Here is a 13,746-nt window from a genome sequence, read left to right on the forward strand (position 1 = left end):
CCCTCCCGTCTCCCCCGACGGCTCGCGCTCACACCATATCGGGCCTCGGCACGCTTACGTCATCGCTGCTGCTCTGTTCAGTGAGAAGCGCTCTGTATGGCAAGCCTTTTTAGCATTTAAATCTTTGTTCTGACTCCATTAATATATTAGAGATATCTCTAATTATATTTTGACTATTTATAATTATAATTCCACTACTCAGAATGACAATTAGACATATCTGCAATTACAATTGTACTAGTACGAAATCAGATGAATTTTGACTAGTAACAATTGTAATTGATATCTCTGAGTTTTTACTAGTCATAATACATTTAGAGATATCTTTAATTCATCATATTTAGAGATATTTACAAATATATTTGAAGATCTCTCTAATTAATTTACTAAAAGTCTAATTACAGTTGTAGATATCTTGAATTGGATTTTTGACTAGTCAAAATTCATTTGGAGATATATCTAATTACAACTGTGACTAGTCAAAACTTATTTAGAGATATCTGCAAATATTTTTCAATGGAAGTCAATGGAGGAATATAACTAGTCAGTCATAATATATTTGCAGATATTTCCAATCTGACTAGTCGAATTATAATTATGACAAGTCAAAATATAATTAGAGATATCTGTAAATATATTTATGGATAGAACAAGGTTTAAATGTTAAACCTCTCACCCAGTAGCACAGTGGAGAGTTCTCTAGTTATATCCTTTCAGTCGTTTGTTATGCAGTGACATGCAGTCAAATATTTCGCCAAACAGTCCTTAGGGATACGGTGACACGCAGTCAGATATTTTACCGGACAGATCCGCCACTTTTGGCGCGCATAAACAATCATAAAGCTCTCGTGCTGCAGGAATGAGGAGGTCTGCTAAAGGCGCGCAGCTGACGTGCAGTGAGAGGTTTGCGTCTTTAATAAACTACGGCAGTTTGCGATCACTGAACAGTAATAATGAAAAATATATTCATTTCATATATTGAATATATTCAATATATGAACATATTCATACATTCAAATATATTCATAAAAATTATATTCATTTGTAATATAAATTAATCATTTAAGTAAAAAATAATTTAGGGCAGGCCTATTTATTTTATTAAGTTTATTAATAAACTATGTTCTTCTATGCTGTTGGAAACACAGCAGGTGCGTGAGGACGCTCGGTTTATGTTCTGTTATTAATATGCTAGAATGTTAAAATAAATCAGCATTTTAAAATAAAATATTTTATGTGTCAGACACAAAATAGACTTGTCAATAAAAAAAAAGTAATGATAATTTAATAATAATCTGACCAGTTAACCTTAAACATCAGATTAATGAGCGGCGGTTGTCGGTTAGCAAAATTAACCGAAATGAGCATCCCTAATATACATCAAATTTGCCATGGGTAATTTCCAAATTTATTTAGTAACATTTAAAAATAACTAGAAAATGTTGATTATTAACTAATGGAGTATCATGTTTACATTTCATAATAAACTTATTAGTGTAAAAACATAATCCCATTTTGAACACAATAGAGTTCAATGCTGAATACGCTGGTCCAGCTGCTCCTGCCTTTACCTTGATTTGCTTGTACATGTCTTGTGCATTATTCAAAATTTTGATTGATTTACAACATTTAGTTAAATCAATGAATTTCAGTTTAGTTTCAGCTGATTTTGGTAGCTCAGCAATTATACAAAGAAAAAAAAAAGGCCATGTTAAATTCGAAATCTCTGTCAAAGGCACCAGTCCCAACCACTTCCCATCATTCTCCTTCCCTCTTCATATGGGATTGTGGGCCAAACCAAAAGTAACCATGGGCCAACTCTGGCCCGCGGGCCCAACTTTGGGCATCTCTGCTAAAGACTATTTACAGACCAACTGAAACTAATAAAGACAGCAGAAGTCAATGATTTATTTTTATGATTTAGACTGACATGTTTACTGCTCCAAAATACTATGAATGTTTCTTAAAATAAAATATATAACGGGGACAAATTTTGTCATTTTTTACCCAGACATTTACAAGATATTTTAGAGCAGTAACCACAATACCATGAGATTTATCCATGGTTATCACACCTTTAGAATCTCACATCAGCCCATGCCTAATTATGCCAGGAAGCCATAATCAAAACACACATGAATACACACACCTGTACTTGGAGGCTTCATCCTGATCCATCTGAACCTGCAGCTTTGAGAACCAGGAAAAGAACTGAGACAGAGAGATCATGCTGTTAGTCATGTGATCATAATATAGTACAATGAAACAACAGACTAGAATGAATTTAATAGGTGTGAATTCTTTCACTCTTTAAACGGAGCGTAATTTATTTTTTAATAACTTCTATACTAGGGTTGTAACGGTATGAATTTTTTACGGTATGATAATCGTCTAAAACAATACCACGGTTTGACGGTTTCGCGGTATACGGTATGTTACAAATGTTACAAAATAATAGAACAGTGAAGCAAATTTGACTTTTTCCAAATAATATATTTTTAGTTACTATAAACAACACCACTTACAATGAACAAATAAAAATATGAAAATAATAAATAATGTGTCAAAGTCCAAATAAACATGGTGCAAATCCTCAGTAAAAATAGATATAAATATTTACTATACTATAAATAGTTACATAACGAAACTAGATTCAATATGGAACATCCTTAGGTTTTATGTGCCAGCATGGATATGGTTGTCTGTGGATATGGATTTGGATATGGTTGTCTGCAATGCAGACAAACAGCTGCACCTTCATTTGCGTCTTTTGAAAACAGCAAGAGCAGCAGTTCGTCTTTGCTGTGTCACTGTTTTGTCATGTTTCTGTGCTGCTGTGCATGCAAAAGTACTTAGTATGAGAATTATTTCATGAAAAACTTTTTTTTTGCGTTTTATTTAGCCGCGCATAAATGTATGCCTATCTCTCATTCCGTGTTGTTCAAAAAGCTTGGTCCACAAACAAAAGCGAAACCTATGCTTATTGGTTGTGATATAGCGAGTTTGAACCAATCTGGGCATGGAGGAGGGACAATGCATCAATGTATCATGTCTGATTTGTCCGGAGACACAGTGACGAGCGTTTCTTTGTCAAATCAGCGTTGTCAAATGTTGATGACATAACCGCACTGATTCCGGAGCCTCTGAAAGTCCGCGAATGTTATGTGATACATCACTGGAAAGCTGAGATTCTCTTCTTTATGCCAATCTTTGAATTGTATGAATCGGATCAGCGGATCAAAAGTTATTAAACATTTAAGAGCAATACTTATTTTTAGCCGCGGGCGGCTGTCTCTGTCTTTAAGGGTTAAAACCGTTGATATGCAATTGTTCATGGTATGATAATCGTGCACGTTCAAATCGTGGTAAACCGTCATACCGGTATATTGTTACAACCCTATTCTATACTGATCTTGGAGAATTTATGAGGCTTTCAATTATAATAATTTATATTTTTTTATTACTAATATATATGATACACTGTATTATATAATGCAGGGCTCAACAACAAGGACTGCCCGATGGCCTGGGGCCAGCATGTGAGATGCTCGGGACAGTAGACAGGATCGTTACTGGCCCGATCGGGCCCCTCCTGTGACAAAAACAGTCAGAATCGAGAAACAGTTTGTGTTTTTAAGCCTTTAAATGCTACCTTTTCAGTTCTTCTTATCTGATTGGATGTTGTGAACACATTCTTTTTTTCGTAACAACCAGTACAGCGAAGAGACAGCAACATGGCGGCAACATCAAGTGATGATGCTAAAGGAAAACATTTGTTTCTAACGTCTTGGAAGCAGACATTTATGAGGGTACGCCACGACGTGATGTTTTGTACAGTTTGCCGTCAGTTTGGCAGGTCAGCCATCCTTTGTTTTGCAATAAAATACCTGCATATTTTGCTACTTTTGTGTGCAAAATACTTTGAATTTTGCTCATTACACATTTATTAACATTTTATAAATAATTAAATGCTAGATTTACGAACATTTTGACACATTTCTTTTCTAAATTTGTGGCTAAGGAATAACTATCAACTTTTTTTTGGTAGGGCCAGTGAAAATATTGGCAGGGCAAGTAAAAATTTGAACCACTGGTCCGATCGGGCCAGTAGAAAAAATCCATAGCGTTGAACCCTGTAATGTATCATTTATTTTTTACAAACATAAAATTACGTAAAGGAAAAATAATAAAATAGTATTACAGATAATTAATTACATAAATAATTAATTAAATAAATAATTAAGTCCCAAGTGTCACATTTTATTAAACAGCACCAGTGTGCAGAAGTGCAGAAGTGAACTAGAACCTAAAGTTCATTGATAAACTTTGATGTTGGCTTGAGAAAGCCAACGTGACTGAGCTAGGACTGGGAATAACAGTTAGCAGGAAGCATGGCGGCGGTTGCTAAGTGGTTGCTAGGCAGTTGCTAAAACGTTTATGGCATTGTTAGGTAGTTGCTAAGCAGTTGTTAAATGGCAATGCTCGTGTACATGTTTGATCAAATTCTGATACTTAGTAGGCATTTCTAGCATATGTTATTGCATTGAGATAATCATTCATAGCGTGTAGCTAATCGTTATTAGCACTTGGCTTCCATTATCATTGTTACCATGCATAGTACACAGGAAGTCCCATTTGCTAGCATAAGTCAAACAAGACAATGCCCAGGTCCCTACGATGTTCTGATGTAGAGATATTGCTGTTTTTAAATGGTTGCTAGGTTATACTGTTTTATTACTATGGGGACATTTCACAGGTTAGTCATGATACATTAAAGCTTTTTGGCAATATGAGTGATCTAAATCAACCCCGATGTTTCTATGACAGTCTTTATAAGTGTTAAAAACTAGACTTGAACATTATGTATTCCTGGTGTTGGGTTGCGGCTGGAAGGGCATTCGCTGTGTAAAACAAGTGCTGGATAAGTTGGCGGTTCATTACGTTGTGGCGACCCCTGATTAATAATGGAAGAAAGGAATGAACATTATGTAAAAATGGCTTGCCGTATTTTTTTGAAAATACAATGCTTAATAAGTGTGAAAGTGATACATGCAATAATGGCTTGCCATATCAGTAAAAAATATGGAGTTTAAGTCAAAAATGGCTTGCCATATTTTGAGAAAAATAATGCTTAAAAATTATTTATTGGAAAACTATAAGTCTGATAAACCTTAAAGATAGAGCAACAAAATCTAACGCATCTAAATACAGCTTTTGGCCAAATTTGGGGCTTGTATAATTTTTTATATGCCCAGATTATAAAAATTTAATATTTAACATTTTTTATAAAAAATACGATAAGTCTTATAGGCATGAGGAGATATAGCAACAATCTTGAATGCAGAAGGCACATTTTGACCACATTTGGGCCTTGTGGCATAATCGGCCTAGGAGGAGATATGTTTGTTTTCAACGACAGAGTAGTATAACAGTATGTTGGCTTTCTCAAGCCAATATAATGAGTGTGTGAGACCTGCTGTGCCGTCTCGATCCGGTGGTTGTGGAGCTCCAGCATCTGAAAGCCCTGCAGCAGCACTTCTTCAGTGGACTCGGGCAGAGCAGCAGTGAAAGACGAGCGCAGCGAGCGAGACGACAGACTGCAGATGTCCTCGATTGGCAGCTGAGGAGAAACACGCATCATTGATCATAAATATAAGAAACTAGTTATTAAACGCACACAGTTTAACAGTAGACACTGAGGTCCACTCTATTTCACCAAGGTCCACTCATTTCAACAATTCTATAATCATACTATAGTAATGAAATAATCTGACATAGTCAATATGTGTTTGCACAACAACTATTAGTACCAGTGTTTCGATCAGCAGTCCCGACTATTCAACATAGTCTTCAGACGTCAGATTAGGTTGCTGAGCTAAACCAGACAGCTATTGAAGTGAAGTGCAGACAACTGATATGGGTATATTATATTACAACCCACCAGTTTACTGTAGTAAAAACTAAAGTACACTAAGATACAGTTTATCAGTTTACTATAGTTAATACTACAGTATGCTGAAGCATTCATCAATAAAGCTGTAAAAACATTCAACCCATCTTCATTTCTATAGCGCTTTTACACTGTAAATGGTGTCAAAGCAGTTTAACATATAAGTTCTAATTTACATGCCCGTAGCCAGGGGAGGGGGGGGGGGGGAACAACCCCCTCACGGCCAAAAGGTCCAGAATTTGTCCTTTTAATTATTTTATGTAATTTAACATTAAATAATATATTTATTTTATAATGAATATATTTATATTTAATATATATTGTAATAAAGTGTCATTTTAAATAACTCTGGCCAGTAATTTGAGTCCAAGTTTGACGTCCTGTATATTTATTGACTTTTACATGACATTTATTGTCCAATACATGACCTCCCTTTCCCTATTTTTGCCATAAATTTTTTTTAAATAACTGTCCGACGAAGGCTTTAATGGCGGAGTCAGTCGTCAGATGTCACTTCACAGCAAAAGGTCACGTCTGTGTTTTTGAGGCTGTTTGCTCACTTCATTCCTTTTATTCTGATCGGATATAAATCCGATCGCTCAAACCACTTCAGAAGGTGATCTGGGATGCATTCCACATGAAAATGTACAGGTCTAATCATTTTTTAGACAAAATTGATATAAACAAAATACATTATGACCTGGAGAAAATCTGACCTGCGCCTGAAACACCTGAAGGTGCTCTTTTCCAGCCAAAACTCTGTTAAAACATGTTTACAATAAGTATAAAACGTTAAACTTTTCAGGCCTGTAGCCAGGGGGGTTTGGGTGGTTCGGAAAACTCACCCCTCACTGACAAAGGTCCAGAATTTGTCCCTTACATGAGCTCATTTGTTCCATTTTGACTGCTATGCCATCATAAATAATGAAAATAATCCATGCAAAAAGGCTTTAAGACCAAACGGATCCCCTGTCGGCTGCTGCTTCGACTATTATCTGATGTAAGAGAAGTCTTCTGTCACTCTTGTATTGTTTATAAATAGAGAAAAACATTTTACTGGTAACTTTATTCTAAATCTCGGACTTTATTCCTAAAATAAAAATGAGCAATAAAAAGGTGTAAAGCACCAGAAGCAGACCATGTTAAATTAATTTGAATATATTTCGGCTATTGCTGATTTCCAGGAATTTTTATATATATATATATATTTTTTTACCAAAGAGGCTAGAAAAAAATCAGAAGAATTCAATCATTATTATTGTTTTATTAATATCATTATGTTTTAATTATTATTTCTTTATTGAAATGGCCAAATTGTGACTGAGGACAGTTGAATGTGCTGGCCAGCTTGTTTTTTTGTCTAATAAATGATAGTAGGCTATAGTTTTTTTTTTACATTAAAATGGTAACAGATTGCTATTTTTTCCTAGTGAGATATGATATAATAAATTTGTATTTAAAAAAATAGTAAATAATTTAGGAAATATTTTAGTACATCAAAAAGTGTGGTTATGATGACATCTGACAAGCTAATCCAGCAAAAAAACAAAAAAAAAGTAGAAAAGTACAGCTTAAAATGTCACTAAAATGCAGTATTCCGCATAGTTAAATAGAAACTGAGGCTTATAACTGAAAAAAGGTCCACTTTTTAAAGAAAAAAAACAACCCTTTCACCAGGCTGGCTACGGGCCTGAGTTAGTAGATTAAGTGATTAACACGGTGTCAGTCTAATTTTACACTTTACTATAGTATGGTTCAAACCACTATAAATTACTAGTATGTTTCATGCGGACAGATTGAAAACCTTCATGGTGTTCTACTCCTATCAATAAAGTTTCCTAAATTAACACTTCAAGAGTTTTTAATTAATTAAGGTAACGTTGGTTTTAAATGTGAACATTCTCCCTATATTGTTTAACTTACCATGATAACTTACTGCATATTCGGTCTGAAATTACACGCATGTATGACTTAAAAATAACATTAGCACTGTTTATATGACTGTGGAGTGTACTTTTATAGTCATTGTCTGCTAATATGATTTCACTATTCAGAATTGGCATACAATATTTTTGTGAAATTATATTGTTGAGGAGAAAGTCTGAACGTGTGCATATAAAACCAACTTTACCTCAATTAAGGTTGGAAGTGTTGTTGTGCTAACCTCATTCATTTACATTCTGCATGTATCAGAGACGTGGCAGTTCATCAGCTACAAACCTCACCAAACTAGCCTGATGAGGGTTCGAGCTGTTTCTAGTGCGCTAGACAGCAGAAGGGCCCTCAGTAGTGAAGGACTGTGTTTATTATGTGTATTGATATTAGCTGTCCGGCTAGCGTGGCTCTTCTTCACTCACCTCAGCGGGCAGGAGGGTCTCTTCTGCGGCTGCGCGGAGCTCCAGTATCGAGTCCGTCTGTCTGTCTGTTAACGGCGCCATGGGGTCCACTCGTCGGTCCCAGAAAGAGAGTTTCTCCCGGGTGTCTTTATCCGAGAGATCCATCAGATTCTGATCCGTGGAAGACGCCATCATGGCAAACAACACTCGACGTCACGTCACCTCTCAGCGGACGCGGATTCCGGGATAGGCGGAGTCAAGACGCAGCCAGCCAATCAGTGAAGCGCTTTCACTTACGTGTGCACCTGACTTCATTACAGCCGACTCTACGGACATTCGTCTAACCCCCTCTCTTTGGAATTAATTGGAAAAAAAGCTTAGCTCTTACCTTACAAATTGTGTGTTCCCATCAAACTTAAAGAATTACATTTAAAAGTGTTACACAATATCTACCCCACAAATGAAATTGTATGTAAATTCGGTAATCCTAACTCAAATTGTGACTTCTGTAACGCAAGCAACGAATCAATTGATCATCTGTTTGTCAAATGTCCACGAGTTAATATATTTTGGTATGATTCATCCGTCTATTTGTCATCACAATTTCAACATCAAGTTTAACATTGACTTTTCCATGTATGATATAATTTGTTACTTTTCTCATGAAAAACATAATATAATTTATAGGCAATTTATTTATTTATTATGGGTAAATATTATATTCTCAAATGTAAATTTTCTTTTTTGCAGAAAAAGTTGCAGATTTTTTTTGTGACTGTGAGTTTATTTACTGCTTTACAAAATGTTTACAGCAAAAAAGTGTTAAAACTGTGGAATTTTGTAAGGACTTTGTAAATATTGCTTCATTTGATCATTTGCCTTAGTACTCTGTTTATTTTTTATTTTATTTATATTATTTTATTATTTATTTTACTTATTTACCATTGTACTTGATGTCATCCATTGTTATGATTAATATGTTTGTATTTTTAAAACACAATAAATAAATAAATTAATGAATGAATGAATAAATAAATAAATAAATAAATAAATGAATAAATAAATAAATAAATGAATGAATAAATAAATAAATAAATAAATGAATGAATGAATGAATGAATGAATGAATGAATGAATGAATAAATAAATAGTCTAACCTCCTCTCTCATTGCATTTTCTCATAGGTTGTTGGAGGTCTCCATTTTCTTTTACTTTGTAATTATAATATTTCTAAACTGCATTGAAAACTATCAAACATTCACAAACGAATGCTTCTTTCCTGGAACTTGGTTTGTAAACACAATTTCTCACCCAATAGATGTTTCATTTAGAATAATAAGCATATTTTATTTAAATCCAAAGCATTGTTTTTTGAAAATAGATTCAATAATAATATAAATTTAGTGAGCCAACTTTCAAACCAAGATGGCCTTCTTTTAACTTATTCAGATTTTTTACCTAAGTTTAAAATCCCAATAACTCCTGTAGAATATGCTGTAGTAATGGATGCTGCTGTTCCCTCTGGTTTACAAATGCTTTGTAAAAACACATTCCCCTTCTCCTTTACTGTTCCTGGATCCTCTTGATACTGCTGTTGGTTGAATCTGCATGTCCTCCTCTATTAAAAATAATAGTCAACAAATTCGAACTCGTTTTCAAAGGGATGTTGTCTCTCATGTAATGACTTTCTGGAATAGCTATGTTAATGATTTGTTATGGCCCAAAATTTGGAATACCTTATAAATACTTAATAACAAATAAAGTAAAAGAAATTTCTTTTAAACTTTATATACACTATGAACAGCAGCTACGCTAATTATTCTCCATTTCCACCTGAGGATACTCATCCCGAGGCCCTCAGATTATGCGGAGTCACTGATTCGATTCAAGACCAGCGACGAGATGATCCCAAGGTGTCCATATCCGGGACCAGGCCGTATCCTGAGCAGCTGCTGTGCTGGTCATGGGGGAGTGGAGAGCATGAGTCTGATTCCTGTGACGCTCCAGGAACAGACGAGTCTTCGCTGAGGCCATCTTCCAGCCTCCACTGCTGAGACTGCAGCTCTGCACAAGACTTTTGGCCAGCGGAGAAATTAAAATGGTCGTGCCCAACTGAGTCTGGTTCTCTCAAGGTTTTTTTTCTTCACTCTCCTATCGGTGAAGTTTTTTTCCCTCTCCGCTGTCGCCACTGGCTTGCATAGTTCAGGATCGGTAGAGCTACGCATCGCTGAATTTGCTCTTCAGTGTTTGGACTCTCAGTAATGACTTTAAATCACACTGAACTGAGCTAAACTGAACTGAACTTAAACACTAAAAACTGAACTGCACTGTTCCAGTTACTATGAACATTTATGTGAAGCTGCTTTGACACAATCTGCATTGTAAAAGCGCTACACAAATAAAGCTGAATTAAATTGACTGGCCAGCCCAGTCACCAAACATGAACATTATTGAGCATGTCTGGGGTAAGATGAAGGAGGAGGCGAAGATGAATCCAAAGACTCTTGATGAACTCTGGGAGTCCTGCTGAACGCTTTCTTTGCCATTCCAGATGACTTTATTAATCAGTGATGTGAGTCATGTCAGAGATGTATGGATGCAGTCCTCCAAGCTCATGATGGAGTCAGACACAATATTCATTCTGTCTCCACTGCAGCAGGACTTTATATTCTATACTGGACATTATTTCTGTTCAGTGATGACACTTTAGTCTAAGCAGAGTCAGACTGCACTGTCCTAATCAAATCATTAATAATCAAGGCATGATTATGTTTTATTGTGGTCATATAGGCATCATCTAGAGGCCTTTGCCTTTCATATAAGCCACTTCTGATACCAAATAATCAACTAGAAGTCAACTTATTATTTGCGGTTCCTAAAACTAGGACAGGCGACAAGACTTTTGTCATGCAGGTAGTGTAATGACACTCAAATTTAATCTTACATTTTCCCAGTGATGGGTTGCAGCTGAAAGCTGCGGAAAACCTATGCTGGATGAGTTGGCGGTTCATTCCGCTGTGGCGACCCCTGATTAATAAAGTGACTAAGCCGAAAATGAAAATGAATGAATACTCTTCCATTGTATAAATAAATAAATAAATAAACTAATGAATGAATAAATAAATAAATAAATAAATAAATAAATAAATAAATAAATAAATGAATGAATAAATAAATAAATAAATGAATGAATGAATGAATGAATGAATGAATAAATAAATAAATAAATAAATGAATGAATGAATGAATGAATGAATGAATGAATGAATGAATGAATGAATGAATGAATGAATGAATAAATAAATAGTCTAACCTCCTCTCATTGCATTTTCTCATAGGTTGTTGGAGGTCTCCATTTTCTTTTACTTTGTAATTATAATATTTCTAAACTGCATTGAAAACTATCAAACATTCACAAACGAATGCTTCTTTCCTGGAACTTGGTTTGTAAACACAATTTCTCACCCAATAGATGTTTCATTTAGAATAATAAGCATATTTTATTTAAATCCAAAGCATTGTTTTTTGAAAATTGATTCAATAATAATATAAATTTAGTGAGCCAACTTTTAAACCAAGATGGCCTTCTTTTAACTTATTCAGATTTTTTACCTAAGTTTAAAATCCCAATAACTCCTGTAGAATATGCTGTAGTAATGGATGCTGCTGTCCCCTCTGGTTTACAAATGCTTTGTAAAAACACATTCCCCTTCTCCTTTACTGTTCCTGGATCCTCTTGATACTGCTGTTGGTTGAATCTGCATGTCCTCCTCTATTAAAAATAATAGTCAACAAATTCGAACTCGTTTTCAAAGGGATGTTGTCTCTCATGTAATGACTTTCTGGAATAGCTATGTTAATGATTTGTTATGGCCCAAAATTTTGAATACCTTATAAATACTTAATAACAAATAAAGTAAAAGAAATTTCTTTTAAACTTTATATACACTATGAACAGCAGCTACGCTAATTATTCTCCATTTCCACCTGGGGATACTCATCCCGAGGCCCTCAGATTATGCGGAGTCACTGATTCGATCCAAGACCAGCGACGAGATGATCCCAAGGTGTCCATATCCGGGACCAGGCCGTATCCTGAGCAGCTGCTGTGCTGGTCATGGTGGAGTGGAGAGCATGAGACTGATTCCAGTGACGCTCCAGGAACAGACGAGTCTTCGCTGAGGCCATCTTCCAGCCTCCACTGCTGAGACTGCAGCTCTGCACAAGACTTTTGGCCAGCGGAGAAATTAAAATGGTCGTGCCCAACAGAGTCTGGTTCTCTCAAGGTTTTTTTTCTTCACTCTCCTATCGGTGAAGTTTTTTTCCCTCTCCGCTGTCGCCACTGGCTCGCATCGTTCAGGATCGGTAGAGCTACGCATCGATGAATTTGCTCTTCAGTGTTTGGACTCTCAGTAATGACTTTAAATCACACTGAACTGAGCTAAACTGAACTGAACTTAAACACTAAAAACTGAACTGCACTGTTCCAGTTACTATGAACATTTATGTGAAGCTGCTTTGACACAATCTACATTGTAAAAGCGCTAAACAAATAAAGCTGAAATAAATTGACTGGCCAGCCCAGTCACCAAACATGAACATTATTGAGCATGTCTGGGGTAAGATGAAGGAGGAGGCGAAGATGAATCCAAAGACTCTTGATGATCTCTGGGAGTCCTGCTGAACGCTTTCTTTGCCATTCCAGATGACTTTATTAATCAGTGATTTGAGTCATGTCAGAGATGTATGGATGCAGTCCTCCAAGCTCATGATGGAGTCAGACACAATATTCATTCTGTCTCCACTGCAGCAGGACTTTATATTCTATACTGGACATTATTTCTGTTCAGTGATGAGACTTTAGTCTAAGCAGAGTCAGACCGCACTGTCCTAATCAAATCATTAATAATCAAGGCATGATTATATTTTATTGTGGTCATATAGGCATCATCTAGAGGCCTTTGCCTTTCATATAAGCTCCTTCTGATACCAAATAATCAACTAGAAGTCAACTTATTATTTGCGGTTCCTAAAACTAGGACAGGCGACAAGACTTTTGTCATGCAGGTAGTGTAATGACACTCAAATTTAATCTTACATTTTCCCAGTGATGGGTTGCAGCTGAAAGCTGCGGAAAACCTATGCTGGATGAGTTGGCGGTTCATTCCGCTGTGGCGACCCCTGATTAATAAAGTGACTAAGCCGAAAATGAAAATGAATGAATACTCTTCCATTGTAGGACATCTGGAGACAAGTATTCACACTCATAACGGGACAAGCAATTTTATTATTGCAGGGCAGGACATTATTCACAATTTCAGCTTTTGTAAATTCAGAAAAATCATTCGGAATACAAAATATAACTAACACTGTACACTGAACAGAGCCGACTCAGAAAAAGGGCAAACATGAGTTTGAAGATCTACACTGAACAGTGAAGCAAATGTGTAAAGTGCAGTA

At 35.8% G+C, this 13,746-nt stretch overlaps 1 protein-coding gene across 1 annotated transcript in view; it reads right to left on the reverse strand.

Moving 5' to 3' along the window:
* The window catches only part of cog3 (component of oligomeric golgi complex 3), a 53,631-nt gene extending 45,114 nt beyond the window's left edge, over positions 1 to 8,517 (reverse strand). Inside the window, 3 exon segments of the mRNA NM_001144040.3 lie at positions 2,150 to 2,211; positions 5,474 to 5,620; positions 8,308 to 8,517. Coding sequence (NP_001137512.2) covers positions 2,150 to 2,211; positions 5,474 to 5,620; positions 8,308 to 8,478 — 380 coding nt within the window. The 5' untranslated portion in view covers positions 8,479 to 8,517.
* Between the last annotated feature and the right edge of the window lie 5,229 nt (positions 8,518 to 13,746).

The sequence above is a fragment of the Danio rerio genome, chromosome 9 (assembly GCF_052040795.2).
Source record: "Danio rerio strain M-AB ecotype USA chromosome 9, GRCz13ab, whole genome shotgun sequence".
Taxonomy (NCBI): Eukaryota; Metazoa; Chordata; class Actinopteri; order Cypriniformes; family Danionidae; genus Danio; species Danio rerio.